Source organism: Parasteatoda tepidariorum, chromosome 3 (assembly GCF_982258835.1).
Source record: "Parasteatoda tepidariorum strain Cologne lab strain chromosome 3, Ptep-v5.0, whole genome shotgun sequence".
NCBI classification, from domain to species: Eukaryota; Metazoa; Arthropoda; class Arachnida; order Araneae; family Theridiidae; genus Parasteatoda; species Parasteatoda tepidariorum.
In genome coordinates this window covers 39,753,137-39,779,925 of record NC_141757.1, presented here as the reverse complement: position 1 = coordinate 39,779,925, position 26,789 = coordinate 39,753,137, and the positions used below count along the sequence as shown (strand labels likewise).

The 26,789-nt window shown below is 28.4% G+C and overlaps 1 protein-coding gene across 3 annotated transcripts; it reads left to right on the top strand.

Moving 5' to 3' along the window:
• The first annotated feature begins 67 nt into the window (after window positions 1–67).
• On the top strand, window positions 68–20,974 carry LOC107443565 (putative polypeptide N-acetylgalactosaminyltransferase 9). 3 transcript variants are annotated; one of them, XM_087159128.1, is made up of 12 exons: window positions 68–205; window positions 1,531–1,625; window positions 3,658–3,824; window positions 4,860–5,024; window positions 10,151–10,364; window positions 11,325–11,442; window positions 13,159–13,344; window positions 13,467–13,484; window positions 16,144–16,272; window positions 17,269–17,379; window positions 18,353–18,481; window positions 19,652–20,974. In XM_087159128.1, exons 2-12 carry the CDS (start codon window positions 1,558–1,560, stop codon window positions 19,799–19,801), a joined length of 1,455 nt encoding a protein of 484 aa, XP_087015254.1. In that variant the 5' UTR covers window positions 68–205; window positions 1,531–1,557; the 3' UTR covers window positions 19,802–20,974. The 3 variants fall into 3 exon arrangements, with proteins under 3 accessions (XP_087015254.1, XP_042897307.2, XP_087015253.1); XM_043041373.3 differs by having other exon boundaries at window positions 1,531–2,015; XM_087159127.1 differs by having other exon boundaries at window positions 102–205; window positions 1,531–1,962.
• The last annotated feature ends 5,815 nt before the right edge of the window (window positions 20,975–26,789 follow it).

Genomic DNA, 26,789 nt, shown 5'->3' with positions numbered 1-26,789 from the left:
AATGCTGTTCAAATAATGATTCCCAATTTATTGCGAATTTCATTGCTCTGAGTATTCAATAAAAAAAGTTTCAATGATTAAAATCAGAAAATTCTAGATTTATCATGGATTACCTAGGAAAGATACTGTAGCTTTTATTGTGTGAAATATTTTATGACGTGACCATAAAATTAATTTGTAACCATGCCTGAATTAATCAACTGAGGTAAGAATTTAAAATGCATTTTTTTCTCCACTTATATTTTAGTTATTTAGTTTCTATCTGAAAAGCAACTATAGCAGCTGCTTCAAGATTTTTTCGTTTTCGCTGGAATATTTTATCTATATTTCAGTTTGGTATGCTATTATGAACATAAATTTATAACTAAATGAATTACATTTTATTTATAACATTAGTTAATATAGTGAACTTGTCATGTGACAGTTCTCATTGACGTTTTAAATTTTCATTGTTTAAAAAGAAATGGAATGAAGGTAAAATTTATAAACCTAATTAATCAGACATGTCTGACTAAGTGATATACGCAACTTATATAATAACATTTAATAAAAATGAAATACAAAAGCTATATTTCAGCTTGGTATGTTGAATAGTTGCGATAAACACAATTCAAGCTACTATGGGACATAAATTTATAACTAAATGAATTACATTTTAACTATAACATTGGTAAATTAAGTGAACTTGTCATGTGACAGTTCTCAGTGACGTTTTAAATTTTCATTGTTTAAAAAGTAATGGAATGAAGTAAAAATTTATAAACGAAATTAATCAGACATGTCTGACTAAGTGATCTACACAACTTATATAATAAAATTTAATAAAAATGAATTACAAAAGCTATATTTCAGCTTGGTATGTTAAATAGTTGCAATAAATACAATTCAAAATACTACGGGACATAAATTTATAACTTAATGAATTACATTGTAAATATAACATTGGTAAATAGAGTAAAACTTGTCATGTGACAGCTGAGTGATATTTTAAGTTTTCATTGTTTAAAAAGTAATAGAATGAAATGAAAATTCATTATCAAAATTAATCAGACATACCTAACAGAGTGATTAACGTAACTCATATATTTAATAAAAATGAAATACAAAAACTAACTAAATTTAAATTTTAGTCGCTTTACAATCAATTTAATAGCTTGATTGCATGATAATAATAAATTTTCCTCCTTAAACTTTAGTATATTTTTGAAAAAAAAATAGTTCTGATGTTTCTAATCGTGTACTGGATAAATACTAACATTTCGTGAAATTTATGCTAGTAGGATTTAAATTAATTCTATAATTCTTTTTATCTCAAATACTAATGTATGTATGTAAAATTAAACCAAAAAAATAATAATAACTACTACTATTTCTTAAATCTTTCTAGTTAAATAAATGAAATTGTGTAGTCATGAAATGTATATTTAAAAAAAATATCATATGAGAATTTAGAAAATTTTTAGATTTACGCTTAAGCGCTTTAATTTGCATTGAGTTGTAATTAATTTCGAGTCTGTTTTATATTTTTAGGTGCCCACTTAGAGTGATAAAGGCATCATGAAAATTACAAGATCATCAAGTTATCCAAACAGGATTTGGCTCACCATCTGCCATCGAAGAAAGAAGTATTTTGTCCTCAAAATCGCTCTTTTTATCACTTCCATATGGTTAATCATCGCGTCTTTCGTTCGATTCATCAAACTTTTCCACCAAGAAATTGACGAAACCCTAATAAACTTCGATTATGACTTTATCAATAGAGATGATGCTCAGTCACGGGACAATTATAAGTCGATTTTCTTAGACGTACCTCACTACAAAGAAATGAATCAAAGTTCTCTGGAGTTGCCAGGCTTCGGCAATCCAGGAGAATATGGAGAGCCAGTTACATTGGTTAATCTCAGTTCAAAAGAAAAAGAACTTGAGATTGATGGATGGGAAAAACATGCTTTTAACGAACATGTTAGTAACATAATTTCTTTGCATCGTCGATTACCCGATGTTAGACCTAGAGGGTATACCTAAATATATTTATAAATTTTTTATCAATGGATCTTTTTTTAATGTTTTGTTTAATTTTCTAGTAAGCACGCATACTGTAAAAGTACGTAAAATTAAAAAAAATAATAAAATTATGGTTTTTAGGGACGCAGCTGTGAACCATATAGAAGTTATAAACTAAATTCGTAGCCTTAATGGTTTGTCATGCAAGAACAAGTTTCCCCCCCTAAAATTACGAAGAAATTCCGCAATCAGGCTGTTTTATTTTACCATAAAAAAGCAAGTATTTGCAATAAAAATAAATCTATTGTCTTCTGCCATAAGGGAAGTCATTTTCCTTGTAAAAGTTTCTCTACTCGCAAACTAGGTGAATATTTTACTGTGTGAATATTTCATGCCGGCAGAAACCATATTTCATGCCGGCAGAAATCCACCAGTCATCACTGGGATTCGAACCTGGGTCACTTGATTGGGTAGCGTGCGTTATGTCTCTTGAGACACTGCAGCCCAATAATTTTATTGCGAAGAAATTGTAATTGTGAGAATTTCACTCCAATATTGTATCAATTTGACAATAAAATAAAATCGCAGTTTTATTTATACGTTATTTAAAAACTTAAAGTAATTGATAAAAAGTAAGAACAAGTATTGATAATAATTATTGTAGAATGATTAGAAACAAAGTAAAGGTATATTACGGAACGCAAAACTGCACGGCAAAAGATAGAATTTTAATTAGCGGTTTGAATCCGTTTGTGATTGGATGGAAAACGGAGACAAACCGTTTTGTCAATAAAACGGCTTTAAACCGTTAAAAATGCGGGGAAATTCCAAAAAAAGAGTGTTTTTTTATAGTACATCAGTGAGAGATAAATAAGATATAGATTTTGTTCTTTTTGTATATCTGGCTTGATAACGCTGAAAAACTTTTTTTTACCTCTGCCTCCTTTTAATTTAGTTGTTGTCTCTTTTAAAGACATGTTTGACAATGCTCAAAATTTGTATCTCTTGTGCACCCTAAATACATTTGCACTGATTGCAATTTTGCCATGAAACTACTGTAGAACTAACTTCTTCTCTACTATATATAACTTTGTATTAAAATATTGCTTCTTTTTCATCTCTATTCTTTAATAACATAAATTTTCAATAAAAATAACAGTTTCAATTATTTTATTTTGAAATTTATTTAGCATATAGTTTGTCATTATATATTGTTTCGGTAATTATGCCTCATTCATCCTTTACTTAAAACAATGTTCAGATTTTTTTTTCTCGCAATTTCCGCTTTCCAATTACAATATGCTTTACTAATTACATTTCTTAAAATGCATGTTTTGTAATAGTGTATTTAAGAAATGCTTGGGAACATTTACGTTGCTTTAATGGGACTGCATGTTGGAAGGCTGTGTTTTTAAGCATTTTTTATTATTCCCTTTTTTGTTATATACAATAATAGAATAATGTCAGAAACAGCAAGTTTCATGTGTCTAAAAAGTAAGTTTATTGAACTTAAATATCAAAAAAAAAATGTAACTACATGAATAAAAATATACATATCTCAAATTTATAAACATCAATAAATGTAAGTTTTAATTAAATAATGTTACAAAGGAATGAAGATGCCTCATTTTTTACAGCTTTAGTTTATTGCAGGTGTAGAAATGAGAGATACAGTCCAAATCTTCCAAAGACGAGTGTCATCATTTGCTTTCATAACGAAGCTTGGAGTGTACTTCTGAGAACTATTCATAGTGTTCTTGATCGTTCTCCGTCACACCTCATTCAAGAGATTATACTTATTGATGACTTCTCCAATCTCCGTAAGAATGCTTAAATCTTTTTGAGATTCCTGTCAAAATATACAGGGTGTTTCGTAAAGATCACCTTTTATATATATTTTCAGAATCCTTATAAAAACTGATAGCACAAAGGTATGCATGTAAAGGTATTAGTCAATATTTACGCGAGGAAAGAACAGAAATATTATCGAAATCTTGCAAGTCATACTGCAGAGAGTGGTTAAAAGACTATTATTAGAAAATATCCGATACATTTATTTCAATCTCCGACTTATCGGTCTTCATGTCGATTTCATTTGACTTCCTTTACTGCGATACATCTGTTTCCGAAAGCGTTTTTTTTATTCCCTCTTCTTCAGTTAAATATTAACTTGTGGCCACTAATGTGTATTTTTTTGTTTTTCATTTTTGATTATGATTCTAAAAATGCAAGTAAAGCACTGCCTTTAAGGAAAAAATTTTGGGTACTTGAAGAAAATCGATTAAAAAAATATTCACTTTTAGAGTTTCTAAATAATTTCTGACCAAAGAAGAAATAAAGGCTCTGAAAAATTCAGTTAAATTCAGTCAGAGAAACGCGGGATGAATAACATCAAAACAAGTTTGAGGGCCTGATAAAAGAGTCTTGCATATCAAATGAATTTAATTTGTTTTATTCAACAATTAAACTGGTTTTGATGTATTTAGTATCACCTTCCTCAAGAGTGATTCATTATAAATCGATGCCTTTTAGATTTTATCCTCATTAAAATTATATGTTTATGACCTCTAGTGTGTATATTGTTAAGGTCCCTTAAGCCTAAATATTCTATCCAACTTAACTAAAAGGATTCAGAATTAAATGTTTTGAAAATATCGACCATATGTAAATTTTTTTATGTGAATCATACATGATCTATAAATTACATATAACTGCTCATTCAATACGTATTATTAACAAACTTTGTTGAGCTTGAAACATGAGAAATTTTACCATACTGTGGTAGTTTTAACCCTCTTTTCAGTGTGTAATGTGATGTAATATACCTTTCTAAAATGATGTAAATTTTATTTCAGCTCATTTAGATCAGCAGTTGGAAAATTATGTTTCAAGTTTGAAAAAAGTGAAAATTTTGAGAGCCAAGAAAAGAGAAGGTTTGATTCGTTCTCGCCTGATGGGTGTATCAGTCGCTAAAGCTCCAATACTTACATTTTTGGATTCTCATTGTGAGTGTGCTCCAGGTAGTATATTAATTAACATTTATTTAGTAATTTAAAAATTATTAGTCTTTTATTAGGAATGCCAACTGCTTTGCTTTATGGAAAAGATATTAGAGTGATTTCGAGTCAGTTCTGGTGAAATGCGCATGCACCAGTGGAAAAATATCAAACTTACTTAAGGGAAAATAAGAGACCTCAAAATCAAAGCAAATATTTACAATGGACTTAGACAATCTCAACAAAGCTGTCGCATACGACTCAAAATACTTTGCTTTACGTAAAACTGTGATTCTGAGAGCAGAAGAATTTGGTAGATTTTAATGAATTCAGTGATAAAGAATGAAGCTTATTATTCAAATTTGTGACCGAAAAGTGAAAAACTTTAGTTCATGCATGAGGTCCACAAATAACCAGAACTTACAGTACTTGGCTTTAAAATACACAGCAAGTAAGTAGTAATATAGCACGATTTATTTTTAAATTTCATCTATACATTTCTTCAAATTAGCATTTTATGTCTGTGTTTTTAGTTTGAGAGTCGGTTTAAACAGAAAACAATATTTTAGAGCTATAAACAGCGAGGTTGTATTTTGTCTCTGTAGCGTTAATTACGCCAACAAAACGTAAAGATACGTAGCATCTAAAATTAACGCGAGCATGAGCAGTTGCTTCAAATCTTACTTACGGAAGAGCACAGAAGCGGACAAGGAAGTGCGAAATTTCCCTATTATTTTCTAAAACTAGCAGAAAATTAGTTTATTTTGTATCACGATCAAAAGTTATCCGCCAACTAATTTGAACTAATTTGCTTTGAATAAACGTTTTATCTGAACTTTTAAATAATTTGTGCTCAATAGTGGGTACTTTAAATTATATTTTTGTACCAAGAATCATACATTATAGCATAAATTTTTCTATGATTCAAAAATGTGATCACACTGTGAACCAAGTTATTATCTCTGGTTTGTCATTTTAATAGCAATCATCAGTTCTTAACTAACTAACTCTAAGATAAACATTTACATTTGGTGGCAATATCCTTAAAACTTACAAAAACGACACTTTTAAACGCTTTTAATTAAGGAAATGTGAAAGTTCTCTCAAAAATAAGAATAAAAGTTAGAAGAATTGTTAACCCTTTAAGTTTAGCACGAAATCTGTTATTCTGGTCCACTTATTGCACCAGCCGTAAGCGAGAGGCTAATCTAATAACCTATTTGCCTGTCTCTCTCTTATGACATCAGTACCGTTTATTCAAGCGTCCTGGTGTTTGGACAGTGGATGAAAGTAGAAATTTACGTCACCGTTCCGAAATATTATTAAAAAATTTCAATTAGATCGTTTAGGAGAGTTGTTTGACAACTGCAATTTTTTAATTGGTTTAGAACCCGCCAATAATATCAAATTTATTGCAGACGATTAAACATTTTAAAGATAACATCAGTGATATTAGGCAGCTTATAGCTCTCATTAGTATGAAAGGTGTTTATTACACGCTTTGTAACATTTAATTATTTTTATTCGGTATTTTTGATAAATTCGATAACTATGAACGTGGAGAAATAAGAGGATTGTGTCACTAATTTAGTATTTCTAAAGTTATCTGAAACTACATACAAATTTTTTATGGCTCTTTTTTTTTAAATTTTATTCATAATACTAACTAATTTAAAATCTATGATTTTTGCGATAAAAAATAATAATTTATGTACTGAAAAGAAACTTTAAGGTTAATTCGTTTAGACGAAGCGGAAAAAATTGTCATACTATTTTTATTGGCGTGTAATGATGCTTGATTAGCTATCGTAATAGTTACTTCCAAAAGTAAAAAATAAAAATAAACTAGGCACTAAACAGCAAAATTAATGGAGAAATAGTACAAGTAGTTCAGGAGAAGCATGAAAAATCTCCATACTATTATTTTATTTTATGACCGCCGTTGAACAGTCGACCTAATTTTTGGGTTTACGACTACTAATGTTCAACGCCGTAGCCTTGTAATTTTGAACCAATCCAGAGGACAAGGAAACTCCTGGATCGGTACCCCCAGAGGTATTGATTTGTTATGGGAACATGGAGGACTTTGAGACTCGACAGATTTAACGTGCATCAGTCACCATTTACTGCACGAGGAGTCTTCGACCGGCGGGGACCGAACCCATGAACTCTTGGACATGGGCCCGGCACCCCACTGACCAGGCTATCCCGGCCTAGTAGCGATAATTTAATTTTACATAGATAAACTAGCAGCGTTACATTACAGACTCAAAGGATGGACATCGACAATAACAGTACAATATAAAATAGCTAGTCACGTCACAGGTATTTTTTTTAAATTTCATTTATTTATTTATTTATAATTTTTTTTTTGCATTTAACATAAATGGCCATCACGGGTAGCTGCAAGGCTCCGGACTCACTGTCTGTCCCCGGGGACTGGGAGCAGTGTCAGTGGTGTGGCGTGTGTGGTGATCAGTCACGTTGGCTGCTATTGTGAGCCAGTCCGTGGTTGATTGTGTGATATGTATGTTTTGTTTTTGTTGTGTTGTGTGTTTTACCTATTTTTACTATGAGTAGTAAATTTGGTAATAAGTTCTAATTAAGGGTACTTATTCTTTTAAGAAGAATTTAGAAAAGAAAACTGCCGTAGAATTATTGACGCCAGAGAGGCTTAACTTGTTCAGGTAGTAGTAACTCATTGTAGTAAAAAGAACTAAATATGGCATAACACATGCGAAAAATACGTACTAATTCATTTAATAGAGACATAGAAATTCACAAAATTATTAGTGACGATGATTATGCTTAATTTATTTGGAAATAAATACTAATTGAAATAAAAAATAAATTATGTACAAAAAAGCTAAATTAAGGCAGAAATGCAATTCGTTTAGGAGTAAGAAAAAAGCATTGCTATAATGTTATTGAGAATAATGATGCTGAATGAGTTTGGATGATATGCACTTCTGGTATTATGTTTTATTAGTATTATGTTTTATTTTATTTACTGGTATATTAGTTTTATTAGGTTCCAAATATGCTTACATCGAGACAATGCATTATTATATTAGTTTAATTGGTACCAGTTAAAACTGCATCCTTACTGTACAGTTTTAATATAGACAGTGTGCAAAGTGGTTCTTACGGTCTTTCAGAAGATATACGCTCTGGAAAAAAGTGTGTTGAAAATGTTAAATTTATGAATAGACCTGAAATAATGCCAAATGAATACAATTTAATGGACATACAATTGTAATGGAATGGAACATAATGAAATACAATTTAGTTGGACAGGATGATCTATTAAAAAGATGTTTCGCTTAATTTCATACTTTACCTATTAACGTAAAGCCACCGAGAAAGGCGAAGTACGATATTATTTAAAAACAAAATTGGAATTATTTTAGCTCAACTGTGTTGATTTAGCATTTCAGGTTTTTTTTTTTTTTTGCGTAATTTCTCAGTGTTATTCAGTGGTTATTTATTCATTATCTTCTTTTCACCCCTTAGGAGAAACGGATATTCGACTAGACTTTTGTATAATTAACTAGATGAATGTCTGTTCTCCATACGGGGTGAAAAAAATTAAAATCAATAATTCAGTACTGAATAACACCACAAAACCATGAACAAAAATGAAGGACATTTATACAAATAGAGAGACGAACAAATCATAAAGCTAAAATAATTAAAATATTATTTATTTATTATAATTTTTTCTCCTACATTTTTGGATTAAATAAAGCATATTTTTAGGATCTCACTCCAACAAAATAAAGATTTAATGAATTCAGTATCATTTGGCATAATTCTGCTGCTCAAGGTGAACACATGATAGTCAAAGTTTGCTACAATCAAGACATTTTATCTGGTATTTATCCATTTTGAGGGCCCAAAAAAACTTTTTCAACAGTATCGATATTGAAACTGAACAGTTTTAATTCAGTTTTGTATAGGTACCAAATATACTAATTGTACCCATATCTATTGAAGCTGCGATAATTGCTATGATGAAAAAGTGCCTAGTACCATTAGCGCTCATACTTATTAAGCAACATTGGAAGTGATTTTTTACTTTTTTCCTAAACGAATTCGTAACATCTTTCTATTTTTTTTGTACAGAGCTTTTTTTTGTTTCAATTAATACTTACCACTACAAACTGAGTATCATTGGCGTTAATGACAGTTTGGCAAATTTTGTGGTTCCCCTTAAACAAATAAGTACTTTTTCTCAGATAAATTCATTTAAGTAGATAACTTTTTTTTAAAAATGCTTTAGTTTTATATGATTTTATGAAACTTATATGATTTACTTTATAAAATTTAAATGATTTAGTTTTATATGATCGCCTTTTTGATAAATAATCTTAATAAAAATAGCCACGTGGTTTCAGATAAATTTAGAAATTCTAATATGGTGACAAAGACCGAGTATGTTACCACATTCACGTTGACCATTGAGTTTATTTGACATAATGAATAACAGATCCTTAAATAAAGAACATATAATAAACTCATCTTTTGATGAGAGTTATAAGCTAGAAAAGATAATTGATGTAATGAAATATTAAAAAAAATACAATCTTCTGCAGTTTAATTTTTATCATTGGCAAGTCTTAGACAAATGAAAAAAGAATTCACTTTTCAAACGTCTCTCCCGAAAGGTCTAATTGAAATTTTTGAAAGATTTTTAGGATCGCGGGCGAAAATTGCCCTTTATATTGCTGTCCAGAATTAAGGAGGCTTCATAATGTTTCTGGAGTCTCACTCACAAGTAGGCAGACAGAAATACTCTTCATTTTATAATTATAGATGTTAATATATTTTTCCTAGAAAATGTCACTTCGAACTAAGATAAGCTAATTTACTCATATGGTCAGAATATATGATTGCTGTTGTTTATCATAAATAGTTCAGGAAGTATGTGTTTTAATAATTTTTCCATTGGTCACTTAATTAATGAAAAAAAAACGAGTTTGAAAAAAGCTAAGTTTTAGGTTTAACCATAAAATAGATATTGAGGAGATGAAAAATGAAAATTTTGAATAAGGACTACAGGTATTAAAATGATTAGAAATGTTTTTCGTCTCTTTTTAATTTTTGGCTGTATTTTTTTAAACATAAGTAAACGTAAGGGTATGTTTTAGGATGGTTAGAGCCACTTCTGCAGCGAATTTACGATGATTGGATGACTGTTGTCTGCCCAGTGATTGATACCATTAATGACGAAACATTTAGGTACGAATTCCGTGAATCAGAAGAATACGGTGTCGGTGGCTTCAACTGGGATTTAGATTTTGATTGGAGAACTGTACCTGAAGAGGAAATGCTAAGAAGAAATAATCACTGGGAACCAGTTAGGTGAGTTCAATTATATTTTAAGTATATGAATCAGTGCCGAACACATGAACCTTTAGGTTAGAAGTTCTTTAATTTTTTTTTGCTTTGGCCATCAAAGAGAAAGCGAGCATAGCTCAGAGTGACTGTGCACTTACTCAAATGGAATTTTGAAAGAATATTCATAAAATAAGAAAAAAGACATGCATTCTAGTGTTTTTAAATAAACTTTAAAAAATTAATTAGTCGATAAACATTCACAATGAAATTTCACCCAAATAAATCTTATGATTAATTAGATCAAAAGGTATTCATTCACACTTCCGCATTTGTTTGACTTGTGCTTGATTCATGTGAATTGATGATAAGGGAAAGTAAAAATGAAATAAAACTATCGATATGATTGCTGGGTTAATTGGAAAATTTAAAATTCATCACTATAGCACTTCTTTTGCCATAACTTTGCTATATATTTGTCTAATATTTCTGAAGGATCAAAAGTAAATTTTGTAAATTACTTTAGTAAATATGCCCTTTAGACTTTTCATTAATAAATTAAGTACATAATCTTAAAATCAAATACTAAATGCAAGAAAAATTTCAATATTTTTTAGCACCATGAAATAAATTCTATTACCTATAAAAATTTTAGCTTGCTATTCTTTATGGGATAATCAATATACTAATGTCAACTAAATGACAGTGTGTCTAACGCAAGCACTTACGGTTTTGTACATTACAAAAGGGGCATTTTAACCGTATAATGTTATGCCGTAATTTTTAAAGTATTATTTACTTAATTAAAGTGATTCAACTATTTTAGTATAATTATTGCTGCAAAAGTTACAGTATATCTAATTTTTTGTTCTTCAGCATGTTAGCCAACAGTTAAAAAGAATTATATGTCCTTTATAGAACTATAAAAAAATGATTGTATAATTAAGCGAATAAATAAGGTTGGTTATTTTTTTAATGATTATTTAGGTCACCAACAATGCCCGGTGGAATTTTTTCCATCAGCAAAAAGTTTTTCTACAAGCTTGGAAAATACGATGAAGGATTTGAAATTTGGGGTGCTGAAAATTTAGAACTATCTTTTAAGGTAAGTTAAATATTCTTAAGATGCATTTTTTTCATAAATATCTAAAATTCAGTTAGCTTGTATCAGAAATAGAAATGTATAGTTACTGAATGGTTTTATGAAATAAATAAATCATCAATGGCATTATAACTATTTGTGCCGAAGAGAAATTCCCAAGAGAGGTAAGCAAGAAAAATAAATAAAGGACAGATAAAAGTTCTGGAAGGAAAAAAAAATTATATTTTCGACTATGTTACTTGTCTTCAGAGAAATAAGGACTAAAGAATATTTAAAGAAAAAATACCACACTTAAGTATGCAAACTAATCGATTAAATTTTAAAATAAATTTTTAAAGAAGAAGGAAAAAAACATTATTTATCATTTTCATAGTATTTTGTTTAATATTTTTACTGTGATATAATTATTTAATTTGAACTGACATGAAGTACATTCTGCATAAAACTGTTTTTTCAAGTTTTTAAATTAAATTTGCACCTTCATTCAAGTAATTATCATATCATATTAATGAGATATTTTACTGCTATCTGATTTAACAATTTGTTTTCCAAATTTATTAAGAAAAGAATGTTTTACATATTTATCAAGTTTACCAATAAAAGTTCATAAAGAAAAATTAATTAAACATACTTTATGAAATATGCTAAGAAATTTAATTTTATTTAGTTTTTGCAAATTTCAATAGCTTTTAAAAGTGGTTTTACCTATTAAAAATATTTCATTCTATTTACAAAATTCGAATAGATTTTTTTCTCAATTCAATTTATTTAGAAATAAAAAACGGAAAAAATCCAATTTAAATATTAAAAGTTATAATGAAATTAAAAATCATAATTAAAATGTAAAATTATGTAATAAAAATGTCACCTCTCATTTCTTTGATAGTATTCATTATATTATTAACATATTTTTAAACATGGCACACGCATTCTTTTCATGAAACCTAATCCTCACATCAAAGATTTTTCATTGCGAATTCATTCGTATCTTTTGCAATGAAGCTTAAAAATAAAACTAATAATTACAAGTTAAAAAATATGGAGTTAAATTTTCATACCTCGAAGTATAAAAATAATTTTAAAAGAAACGTTTGAGAAAAAATAGATACATTTGCATTTAGAATCATTCGTTAGCACTTTTGAAATATAAGTACTTATAAGTATTATATTAAAATCACTTATTAAATATAAGTACTAGTAAATAAATATAACATGAACAAATCTGTATGTTATCCCCAGAATACATGTATTTAGTGATTCCAAATTTAAAAGGGTCTGTATGTTATAGAATGTTATATAATGCTATTTTACGAATTCTATAAACACAAGACATTCTATAGAATGGCTGGTATTTTTAGTCAAAATGTGACATATGAGAATTGTTATGATTTCACTGAATAAAATGTTAATAGACTTTTTATTTGGCATTCTAGGGAATGCCAATACAAGGTAAGAATTATTAATCATTTCATAATTTCTAGTTTGCTAACCTTTTTATAGAATGTCCAGGCAATGGATAAAGCATTCGTTATTACATTCTTTTACCGGTTCATTTAAGGAATTCCATACAATGATGGAGATGATACAACTCATCTAATATCGACCCACTTCTGTACTTACATTTTTTGTTTTTCATTGTCATTGATATTACTAGTTAGCTATTTTACGTCCTTGAAATCAAATAAAACATTTAGTTTTTAAATTATTAATTATTTTCAGACTTGGATGTGCGGCGGAATTCTGGAAATTCTGCCTTGCTCGCGTGTTGGTCACGTGTTTCGAGCAAGAAGCCCTTATGAATGGAAACCTGGTGAAAATGTATTTGAAAGAAATACCATTCGCTTAGCAGAAGTTTGGCTGGATGAATATAAGCATTATTTCTATAGAAGAATAGGAGTTGATACCGTACGTTTAAAAACATGATTATTTAATACTTTTATCAGTTATAAAAGTAAGAAATCCACAGCCAATTCTAATGTCTAGGAAATTGAAAACCTATTTAAACATTACTTTGTTTTGTTTTTCAGGAAACATTGATTAAACAGGTAAAACATTTTTTCTTGCAATTTAAAAATTATGCGATTTATAGTTTCCTAAATTAATAACTATACCTTACAAAGGAAACTTTTTTTAGTTCTAAGTTGCGATTTCAAATTTGTGAACAGGAGATTTACTGTAAGTGATAACTATTTTTATGATTTCGTATCCCAAACTAATTTACTTTTTTTTAGATATATTTGAAAATAAGGAAATTTGAAAAAATATTTTAAATTTACCTGCATATATAGCTAATTATTAAACTCTAAATATGGAATCATCTTAATCATGGAAAAAAAACAGTAATTCTCACACTTTTGCACGAAAAAATTGCAAGAGTAAAGACATTTGTGATCTTAATAAACGCTCAATTCGGTTACCAAATCTTTCCTAACAACAAAATCAAATATTTCATTCTATGTAAACATATAACAAAAATAAGTAACAGATTTAACTGTGCTCTAAATTAATAAAATAAGAAAACATTGAAGTACAATCAATATGTTATTAAAAATCATGCGTTCGTCTTAGAACTAAGATAGGAGGGCTTATGATGCACGATAAAGACAGAAACTCAAAATTGCTTGACTTCAAAGTAGTTACTAATGTTTTTCAGTTAAATTACCCCCCTTGAACTCAAAAAACAGTTTTTACTTTATCCTATGGAGAGTTACACATTCGGGATTTTTTTATTTATTTAGTCAGTAACTAATACATATTTCAGAATATATTTTGTTTCGTCATATTCATTGAAACATGTTCTATAGAACTTCTATATATTTTTAAAATGTTTCAATACTTGCAATTTTTCGAAGCTCATACTTAAAAATCAAATCTTAAAATTCGGTAACTAATTTCTGTAGAACTCATTTTAATAAATAAAAGGAAATTAAGATAGTTTAAAAAGATTAATTCGTTAATGAATAAATAAGGACATTGCGGACTGATAATTTTCCAGAGGTTCAAAGGTACTCTTCAAAGTGCGATCACACCCTGCCTCAAAAGAGCGAGCTGCTTTTTGAAAAGTTGCCATCATACACTCCTCCTCATTAACTGACTGCGTAAGAATACAAGTTGCAAGGATGTGAATATTTCATTTGATTATGAATAAAGCTGTCATACAATATTACATAATTGCCAATATTACACCAATTACCAATATTACATATTGGCCAAAAAGGTCTGAAGGCTCTTCAGATTTTTGGCATGAACTATGTGGTACTTGCAAAGGTAAACAACGTTAAGGAGCACAAAAATATTATTAAAAGCAGACAGCTGTTTCGGATGATCAAAGGGCAACCTTCATCAGTGCAACAGAAAGAAATGAGAGAAAATAGGGTAAATATATAGAGAAAGGTGACGTCACAAGGGGGTTAGAGCAACGGCCAATAGGAGGGAAGGGTGAAAGGATGAAAGGGTTATAACCCCCCCCCCCATCTTTTTGTTCCCTGCTTCCCATTTGTCGTCATCCTTTCACCCTTCCCTCCTATTGGTCGTTGCTCTAACCCCCTTGTGACGTCACCTTTCTCTATATATTTACCCTATTTTCTCTCATTTCCTTCTGTTGCACTGATGAAGGTTGCCCTTTGAGCATCCGAAACAGCTGTCTGCTTTTAATAATATTTTTGTGCTCCTTAATGTTGTTTACCTTTGCTTGTATTTTAGCACAAAGGTCGCCCACTTGTGTATTTATTAATGTGGTACTTGTCAGTCAAAGTAACAAAATATTTTTCTGCTTTTTGTATCTATACCATTTGTGATTTAAGGATTTGGGTTGACTTCATGATGAAAATTACGTGCTTTTAAAACAATGGTGAGGTTTCATGCGAAAATATTATGAAGCATTTTTATTTCAGAGATGTTATATCATAGCTTTGCTTATAGTTATTAGGATAGTAGCCTACATATATGTTTCAACCCTAAATTTAGTGATTAACTATTAAAAATTTATGAAGGAAAATAAAGTATCATATTCAACTTTCTCAAAAAACAATTCAATTTTTTTTCACGTTCTCCATAACGGGAGTTCGAATCCAGCCAGCCGAAGATTCTCCGGGTCGTAAATGTTGACTGGTGCACGTTAAAATCTGTCAAGTCACAAAGTCTTCCATGTTCCCATAACAAATTACACCTCTAGCGACACTGAATTGGAAATTGATCGTTTTCTTCTTCGGGTCAAAATTACGATCTGTGAATAAATGAATGGATGTATGAATGGTTTCATTCTATGAACGGGTGTGGCAAAAATCGAATTCTTGTCCACAGATTTCACCACTGGGAAACAAAGAATCGCACCCCCTTGCCTTAATGGCCTACGGCAACAACAACATAAGAAACGATTGGGTTAGGTTAAATTAATATGCGTCTATTACTTTATTTTTGAACAGGGCAAAACTAAAGCATCATTACAGCTTCAAAAATAATTTATGATGTATCTTTTCGTAACATCTTCAAACTTTTTAAATATATAATCTAAGTATATCAGTTAGAAAAAAAATAGAAAAAAAAACATATGGTTAATAGTAACACATAGAATTCAAGATCAACAGAAATATTTTGTTATTGTTTTATATTTAAAACTTGATACGATTGTATATATTAAACTAGAAATGTACAATAGAAACGTATGTCTTTTTTTTATAATTAAAAAGAAAACTTTTATTTCAGGAAAGATATGGAGATGTTACATCTCGCAAAGAATTAAGAAATAAGTTAAATTGCAAATCTTTCGATTGGTATCTGAAAAATATTTATCCTGAACAATATATACCAAACAATACAGTTGCAGAAGGCGAGGTAACAAGTTTTCCAATCTTAAGTCAAGTAATCTTAATTTTATTTTTGAAATAAGTTCATTCGTTAGGCTAAAACCTGAAAGGAATTATTTAAGTAAAGAACTTTCCACCTGATTAAAATGAAATGTTAACTTAAAGTTATGATTTTAAAGCATTTCTTTTTTTAAATATTTCACCTGCGTGAACTGAAATTATGATTTTGTTGGTTTAATTTTAATTTATTCTTTCAAATTATTACATTGTGCCAAGAGTTTTCGTGTAAGCAAAACTATGACCCTTTACACTACATTGGGGATGGTTAAAAAACTAAATGTTTAATTTGACTTCCTTCATTATAAAGATATAAAAAAAATATTTATAACTAGTGTTATGTTACTTTATTAAAAATATATACTGTATTTTTTGATGTATAGCCCAATCCTAAGTGAAGTCGATTCTGTATTTTTAATTCATAATTGTGGGTCTCTATATATTCGGTTTATTATTCGACCACTTAATTTACATGTGTTAAAAAACAAACTTCCTTACTAAATATAAGACTTTGTTTTACTGATATATAAAGTAAACTGAAAGAATTGTTTTTATTGGCTATATTTTATATTATATATAAGTTATTATGGGCATAACTCCTTAAATTGGAAACACGTTTTCTTTATTGTAACTTAATTATGTTCAATTTTTTCATACCCTGCTAAGTTTTTTACTTTCTATCGTTTTGAAGAATTTAAATTTAAAACTAACATAAGTGAGTACCAATTTTGTTGTTTTTCTTATCTTTCAATTTAACTTAAAAATTAGGTAGGCTAAGCATCACATTTTTCTAAAAAAGTCCTCACTGTCTAAATGTGTCATGTGCAAACATATAAGTTGACCCTCTACCCCAAATGTCATTGCAATTCAAATGTTCAAAAGTCGAATAACACACTGGGAAATTAAATAATTTAATACATAATATGTTTAGTACTAATTAGCTTATTAGTAGTCAAAATTCTTCTAGATTAGAAACTTGGGTCTTGATGGTGATAGTTGCTTGGATGGTCCATCCAAGGTTGAACATCTTGGCAAACATTTACAGATGTCTGAATGTCACTCAGAGGGTGAAAATCAGGTAATGAATTGTTTTTTCCTAGACAATATTGTATTGGCTTGAAAGATATTGTTTTGTATTGACTTTTAGTCCTATTGTGTGGTTAGAATTTTCATTAAATTTTCTTTTAAATTATTAAAAGTCTCATTTGCAATATCAGTTTAGTATGTTTGGAAAACATTTTCGTGAAATACCTAATATAAAAGTTTCAATCTTCAATGTGAGCGCATCCTTTCCTTACAAATTACATTAGCAATAGACTATTATGAAAAATGCTGCATTAAAAATAATTTTTATATAAAAAATATCTGTACAGTCTTCGTACGTCAATACGAAACTGTGCTCTGCTAAGTAAAATTTCACTGGTATTAACCAAACTGCATGTCTTCGAATCATCCTCAGGGATGTTTCACAGACCGTCGCCAATAGCCTATTGTGCATCTCTAGTGCGACGTAAATAATAAACTACCTAACCATCCAATATTCGCTAATGAAATCGATATACCGATTATCAATTTTTTTCGTTTAACTGGAACTGTCCATCAAGTATTCTTTTCGAACAGCTCAGGATAGCCTGTAGCATCGTTACATTGAAAGTTAATTTTTTTTCGTTTTTAAGAATATTATTTTAAGAATTTACTAAGAATAATTATTATTCAACCATTTTCTTTTCTCTGAATTAGGTTGGAGCATTAGTATAATGTAATGTATTAGTAATAAGTTGTTTACATCAACCATCTTCTTTCTCATTAAAAACTATTTATTAAGATTTCAAACTTTTACTTCATACTTAATCGTTAAGTATCACAAAAAATATTAAATATCATGTCACATTATCATATTCTATTTCTACTCACGTTTGTAATAGAATATCATATTCTATCATATTCGTATCTGGTTCGAAAACTGAACTTATTTTATTTTAAATATATTTTTCACAATGATGTGACCACATGTCATATTCTGTAATAATAAATTATTAATCCACTTTCAGTACTTTATTTTTACCACTTCTGGAGAAATACGAAGAGATCAGGCATGCTTGGATTATGCTGGAGATGACATAAGCTTCTTTTTCTGCCATGGTGATAAAGGAAATCAACTTTGGCTATATGATATAGATGTGAGACTATTAAATTAATTTTATGCATACATTTGCCAAGATTGATAAAAATATTAACTAAGGATTTTACTGGTAAAATATTTTTATCCATTAAACGGTATTACCGAATTTTTTTAATTGTTTTTTTTTCAATCGTGTTAGATGGCAATTTCCCTTTGTAAAAACTCAAAATATTACTTCTTCATATTTTCTTATGAAAATGTTAGCTAAATGTTTTGATATTGAATAAGAATAAATATCAGATCTTTTGATACAAGTAAGCATTTTCTTAAATTAATATTTACGTTTCTAATCCTCACATATGCTATAGTTAAATATACTATCTGCGCAATAAAAATCTGTCAAAAACATATTGCCCCCTTTTTTAATAACAAACGTTAAGAAAAAAAATTACAAGGAAATACTCGCAGAGCTGCAATTTTATGCATGCCGTAGGCAAATTGGAAAACCCAGCAGGCTCTCTCCAAATTACCAAAGTCACTTTATTATGCACTTACTGAGAATTATTAAGAAAAGCTTAATCAGGGACGTCGGCATTTTGTAAAGAGTCGCATTTTCCAATTAGCCAAAGAAATTTTCAAAAACTTCAGTTGATCCATATTATCGATACCGTGAAACAAGTTGATATAACTTTGATGAAATGTTATTTGTATTATAGCAGAAGCTGAATCATAATATCGTTTTATAGAAAAATTAATAAAATTCAAGAAAGATAATCTTTTTTCATATTTAATAGTATTAATTAATAAAGTTCACTTGTACTATTATAGGGTTTAACTTCGGACCCTTCAAAAGTTTGCATCAAACCTAAACAATATTGCAATTAAAAGCGTTAAAAAATTAATTAATTAAATATAAAAATATATTTATATCATTCGTTGTACATCTAATTAATTCATGTTACAACTGTTGCAATTAAAGTTTAAAATATGTTCTGGTATTGACTTTTTAAAATAACCAGCAATTTAATATTTTCAGTTTAAGCATATTTTCACAGTAGTTAAAAAGTCGTTTAAATGTTTTATTTTTCTTGAGTGCATAGTATTTTTAAAATAATTAATTATAATAATAATTAATTATAATTAATTATTTTAATTGTAATAATAATGAACTATAATAATAATTAATTATAATAATTAAATATTTTTTTATTTCTTTTTTAAATTTCAGACTCAAAATATCAAGCATGCAACCAGTGAAAAGTGTCTGGAAATGACAGAGAACAAAAAGAATGTGACAATGGAAATATGCAGTGAGAGTCAAAGGCAGAGGTGGAATCTGCAAAATTTTGATCCATTAAAACTAAGGCAGAATTTATGATATTAGCATTTTTCTGTATTAGTTTTACTACTAAATTTTATTACTGCACTTCATTTAAACCTAGATTTTCCCCGAAATTATGTAATCCACACCATAAAAAAAAATCTCTTAGAGATATATCTGTGCTCCTTTTCATAAATAGTTTTCAATAACAATAGCTTTCAATCAAGTAAAAAACATGTTTAAGTCACAAAATTGCTTTCTAGTGTTGCATCTAATTCAAACGTTATGTTATTTATGTTAACGTTGTGCTTATTTATGTTTGGCAGCAATGGCATTTAAACTCATGCATTAACTTTAATTTTTAAAATATATTTAACAATAAATTTTGAAATGATATGCAAATGCTTGAATGTACCTGAACGTTTAATTTCAGCATTTGTGCACACAAATGCTCCAAGTAAAAAATCTTAAATCAACAACATTGGCTGAACGTGGTTTTATCATTAAGGTATAATGTTGATTGAGAAAATTGAATTTCATCTTGACAAAAATTCCAAATACAGTATATTTAGAATTCTTAAATATTTTTATATTAAGTATTAAGTTTTATACCATGCCTTTACTCAAAAGTCTAAAAAGCAAATTAATTCTGTTGATTAAATATAATATATGTTAATACATAATATATGCTTCAGCACAAAATTATATTTTCCTTTATACAAATTATTTTAGATACTTTTTTATGGATATTGACTCTTTCTAAGTTTTTATTGCCTAAATATTTTTTCTGTGAAATAGGTGTTGACTTTACTACATTCCACCTTCGCTTCACTTATTTTTGACTAATTTTGTAAATAAGGCATCTCCAGTCATGCGGGCAAAATCAGCTTTTTGCCTGAAAAATAAATAAATAAACATTTCACTCCTTCCTACTTCTGAAAAACATTCCAGAATTTTCTACTCTTGTTTCGTATGAAATTAATTTCGCATGATTAAACCTAAATTAATTTCGTATGATTAAAAATAAATGTTAACTAAATATTAGAAAATTCCAGAATTTTCTACTCCTGTTTCGTGTGAAATTAACTTCGTATGATTAAAAAATATATGTTATTTAAATGTTACATATAAAAGCAGCTGGTTTTAGTAAAATTATGCTTTTATTTAAAATTATGATGATTTATTAATAACTTCCATGTATACTTAAATAAATGTAAATTTGCTTTTTTTATTATTATCCTGTTATACTTTAATTTAAAGCTTCATCAGTGGTAAAGATAACAAAACATATGATGCGTAATCTCTGACTCTATAGTTGTCTCATAAGTAAGAGATATTGTTAGTAATAATGAACACAATTAAATATAATCAGTAATAAGTTTACAATTAAAGGACATAATTGTATTTATTTAAAAAAAATTTTTTGCATTTTGATGTAATAGTTCAGTCTTATGAAATTCCGAAATATGTTGCAATTTTAAAAGTGAAAATAACATTAAATAATCATAATAAGCAAGCAAAGATAGAAAATCGCGGCGAGCAATTTAATAGCTCATTTAACTTTATATTCGTCTAATTTTTGTTTAAAAAAATAGCTAAAATGGCAAAGAGAAACCCATTATTTTTGTCCTCTCACCAAAGTTGTCGTTGTAGATTTTCGAAGCTTTTTTTCCTTTTAGTAAGTGAAGCAGCTTGTAAAATTGATGTTTAATAAATGCATGTACTTGCTGTAATGGAATGCAAAAATAGACCACTAATAGGATATCTTTGGGTTTTTATGATCATAACTTTGAACTGATATGGATTAGTAAACCTATTCTCAATAACTTCTATACTTTTGTTAGCCTCTCTTTTGACTACACTGATAATGCGTAATCTCGCCCTTTAAAAGACTTATGCACTTTCTCTTTTAAGTAAAAGATGCACAAAGTTTACCATTTTGTAGAAATGATTAAGTAACCTTTCATGATTCTACAAAAAATCCCCTATTGTATGTGCTGTTCACCAATGTTCGATATCACTTCCATTCGACAGAAATTTAGAAGAGGAGCTATGAATATTCAAGTTTATACACGTATACAATCCAGAATGAAGATCTTTAAATTTATGAGATTCTTCTTAATTTCAGGAGATACTCCAAGATAAAGGCTTCAAATTTATGAAATTCTTCTTAATTCTAGAAGATACCACAGGAGGAAAATTTTCAAATTTATGAAATTCTTCTTAATTCTACGAGATACTAAAATGTGAAAGTCTCCAAATGAAAGAAATTCTTGTTCATTTTAGAAGATGATCTAATACAAAGTCTTTAAATTTATGAGCATTTATTTAATTCAGAAAGATACAACAGTATAAAAGACATAAAATTTATGAAATTCTCTTAGTTCATTCTTAACTCAAGTATAAAAGTTTCCAAATTTATGAAATTTTTGTTGTCCTGAATGTATATAGATAGATTGATATAGATAAATTTATGTTATTTTGATATAAGAAAATTAAGAAACATTACGTTTATGAGTTTTTAATTACCATTTCCCAATTACCCATAACTCAATAATAAGAATTACATTTATTCTCTAAAGCTCTGCATTAAACCGAAGTTCATCAATAAGAAGCTCCAACAAAATAAAAAAAAACTACTTGGTTAAGATGAAAAAATGTGAGCAAGGGTTATTTGTTTTCTCTTTTATCAATATTTGCGAAAAGACTAAAATGGTCAACAATGAATTTTTTTTTTTGATTTTGTACTTAAGGATTCTAAAAGAAGAAAAAAATATGAAAGTATTTACTTTTTGAGTAAACATAGATAACTTATTTTCTGTAAATAAATTCTCTGTAACTAAAGTAAACATTAAATTCTTCAAATCTTGTAGAAACATTATTGAAACGAAAGTAGATCCAAAATACTTCTTTTTTCTTGCTGTTTGTGTAAATTATTTAGCTTCATTTTGGATCCTTAGGTGTTTAGGATGTCTTTAATGTTAGTTTGTCTCTGAAATTTTAATGCTGATATTTGTAATATTAAATTACCTATCACCATTTTCTAAATTTCTTAAATTTATAAAAGAAAATGGATATTTTTATGACTATTTTGCACACTAATAACTACATTTTTCTTTAAACAATTTTGCATTTACAACACAATAATAATGCAAGGAAAATATATAAATTTCATCCTTATTATTGAATCTAATGAAATACAATCACGTTCTTTCTACTAGAATAATAATTTATAAAAATGTATCAAGAAAGACGTTCTTATATTATGACTTTATTAACTACAAAGTAACATCTATAGATCCCTTTTCATGCATAAATTACTTTTCTATAATAACAATGATGAATAAATCTTGAAATCATGCATTTATTCATACATACATTTCTAAATTTACGAATATTAATTTGTTTTTTAGCAGTTATGCTGTATACTTTGTTGAGATTAGCATATATTTTGCAAAAAAATAGTTTAAGATATTTAAGATATAATATAGTTTAAGTTATAATATTGAGACATAATATTTAGTATATAATATAGTTTAGGATATAATAAATAAATAAATTATGTCTAAAAGTGTTTTAAATTAATTTAATGTGCCTTTTCTTTTAATTTTTTAGAATACAGAACTGCATTAATATTTTTAAAGCTTTAAATTATTTATATTCTCTACTTTGGTTGACAGTTACGTAACCAGACATAAATTATAGAAACCAAGTAAAAAAAAGTTAAAAATACTAATTATTGAACTGTCATTCGGGAAATGTTTCAAGGGGGAAAATTCCGGTAGAATAACCGTATTGTATGCGAATGACATTCCTATTTTTTTTTTTTAAATTTTATGAAAAGAACAGAAAGGATATTAAAAAGCAAAATATACGGTATTTAAATCATTTATTAGTAGTTTTGTCCGTTCACATGTTAACGGTTAACCGATCTGGTTTTCAAAAATATAGTTCTTATAACCACATCTTATAACCAAAAAAATTGAATATTTGAAATTAAATTTAACCGAATAAATTGTTTTAATGCCAAACTCTAAGTATCATGATAAGGCTACCGAATATCACCATATTTACTAAATTGTATCACATATAATTAAACCATACTTTATTGATTCTTTTGCCAAAATCATTACAGAATCATTACTGGGCTTTTTAGTGCTCCCAAAGAGACAGAAAAAATGTAAATTGTGCCGTATTCTGGTAGTTTAAAAAACATTTTTTTACCGGTTAATGAGGTTTTATGCATTTTTCTACAAATCAGAAAACATCTTAAATTATGTATAAATAATTACAAATTATTTATTTCAATCTTTCAGAAACATCTGCTTTCTAATACATTTTTATAGTGCTTTTGTCTTTTTATCTGCTGAAATATTTTAATTTCCATCTTCATATTTCTGCAACTATAATAAAATAAAACAATGCAGGCAGTTACTAAAATAACATTAGGCTAATTGAGTTTTCTATAGATACATTATTTACATAAAATATCTCACGTATCTTACTTTCTATGATTAATTTCCAAATCACGGCAGGTTTAGTATTCTTACGAAGATAATGAAATTTTCTTATATGCGTGCGAAAGGAAAATATTTATGTCCCAAATATTATTGATCTAACTTCTTTTTCCTGAAAACGTTAATTCAATTTCTATCACCACAATATTTACTTTAGGATAATTGTTCTGGAATAGATATACAAATAAAAGTACAGAAAATAAAGTAATAATACATTCAAACATATTATTCATTAGTGCCTGTATTTAATGTTCTTAACGCGCAATAAATATGACTTTTGATTTAATTTACTTTTATTTTCTTTCTTCTTATTTTTACGGCATGTTTTGACAAATGAAGCAGAAATTATTTCTGCAATTGTATTAATTATAAATTTGTAATTAAATGTTCCAAATACTAACTTATTTTTATAATATGTTCATTTATTAATTCGTTTTAAAATATTGTAATGTGAATATAATGAAGCTTTGGCTATAGTTACATTTAGAACAAAATTAAATATTGTTATTAGAATTTATGACGTCCGGTGATTGAGTAGTAGCGCTTCGTGCTCCCGTGCCACAGGTCCAGGGTTTGATTCTCGGGCTAGGCAAGGTTGACTCAGCCTTTCATCCCTTCAGTGGGTCGATAAATGAGTACGAAACATACTTGGGAACTAAACACTGGGGGTTTCGCTTTCGGCTGACCACCTAACCAACCGGAACGTCTGCTCCTGCACCCCAAAGTCAAGAAAACTGAGATAGGCACAGTAGGCCTTGACCTTCTATGGGCTGTCGCGCCACTGAGTTTAAAGTATTAGAACTTATTGTTAATATAGCATTTTGCACGTTAATTACTGAATTATTACAATTTTTTAACACAGCATTTGCATTTAGGTAATTGTTCCGAATTGAAAAGAAGCAAGCATAATAATTTAATATAATACTTTGTAGATAGGTGATATTCATTGCAAACTGAACAATTTAGAAAGAGTGCGTTCTAAAAAATTTCATTTTGTCGCAATCTTGTTTTACATGCTCATTTTCCTTATTCATGACACATAAATAAATGAAATAAGTATTAATATTTTTCAAAAATCATAATTATAGACTGAGAATTAATAACAAAAAAAATTTGCTAAGCCTAATAAGTTCATTATTGATGTTCATTCATTGATTGTCCCACACTTTACTGATCGTTAGGACACGGTTCCCAGCAGATCACCGAAGTCAAGCATCACTGGGTGCGGTCAGTACGCGGATGGGTGACCACTTGGATCCGTCTGCGTTGGGACCAAGGGTGTGCAGTATTGGTCCTCGTTAAACTGTTCCACCGTAAAGTGCAGGTCGTCGACTTAGCGTGCAGGTCGTCGGGCTACCGAAGCGAGAGTGCCATCCCCTCTGCAGAGGATCAAAATTGTGATAGCATGTCTTCGGATTATTTTTAGGGATGTTTCCCAGACCGTCGCCAATAGCCCATTGTGCAGCTCTAGTTTGACGTAAATGAACTACAACTACAACAGCATTCATTGAATAATGTTAAATGTTGTAATTGCTTTAATGTTTTATAATATATTCATATATATTAAAAGAAAATACCCGAATAATTTGACATTTTGCAAAACATATTTTTCATGAATTTTAAAGCTTAAATTTTTATTTAAAGATAAAATAGGTAGCTATAGAATTTATATATAAAAAAAGATATAGGATTTTACGAATAGACTCTCCATAAGTCCAGCTATATGATTGTTTCTGAAAATTATAATTCAAGTTTATAGTTTGTGCTTAATACCTTTTAAATAGAAAAAATATTCTGTAAGCTTAATTTATTTTAATTCTCATTGCGCAAATTATTTAAATAATTTGTTTACATAATACAAATTAAGCACAACAAATTCAACAGAAAACAAATTTACTCATCAAACTCTGATGCAACTGTACATATTAATAGGTCAAACCATGGTACTTTTTGAAACACTTTCATTGAAAGAAAATTCTTATTAATAAAAAATCATAAATTATTAACACATACTTCAGAAATCACATATTTTCAGAAAAATTGATTCATCATTGAAGTGAAAAATGTTTACCTAATTTGAACCTGCACTGAAAGATTCCCGATCAAATTATGGTATAGAGAGCTTTATTATGAACCTTGTTATCTATGTTTAACGTAAATTTTACAGTAATATTCATTTAACTTGAGTAATTAAATGATTTTAAGGTAATTTTTACCGTAAAAACTATGATACTTTAGATTTTTTGCTTCGCAACATGTTCCGGTAACAGTATATTTTACAGTACAAAGTGAGTGCCGGTACTTTTCACCGTACTTTGAGTCGGAATTTTTTACAGTGTAAATAAGGTAATAAATTGTATCTTATTTCTATTGTTTCAGATTAACGATTTAGCATATTTCTAATGATTTAACGATTAACAATTTAACATATTTTAGATAACATATTTCTATCGGTTAAGTTTAACGATTCCAGAAAGTAACTAGTTAAAAAAAAAAAAGAAAGAAAATCCACTTGTCCATGATAATAC

Excerpts from the sequence above, each read along its gene's own strand:
- LOC107443565 (XM_043041373.3), top strand. The coding sequence starts at position 1,558 with ATGAAAATTACAAGATCATCAAGTTATCCAAACAGGATTTGGCTCACC. Across the intron at positions 11,443-13,158 it reads ATTTAGAACTATCTTTTAAG|ACTTGGATGTGCGGCGGAAT; the intron begins GTAAGTTAAATA and ends AATTATTTTCAG. Across the intron at positions 16,273-17,268 it reads ATACAGTTGCAGAAGGCGAG|ATTAGAAACTTGGGTCTTGA; the intron begins GTAACAAGTTTT and ends AAATTCTTCTAG.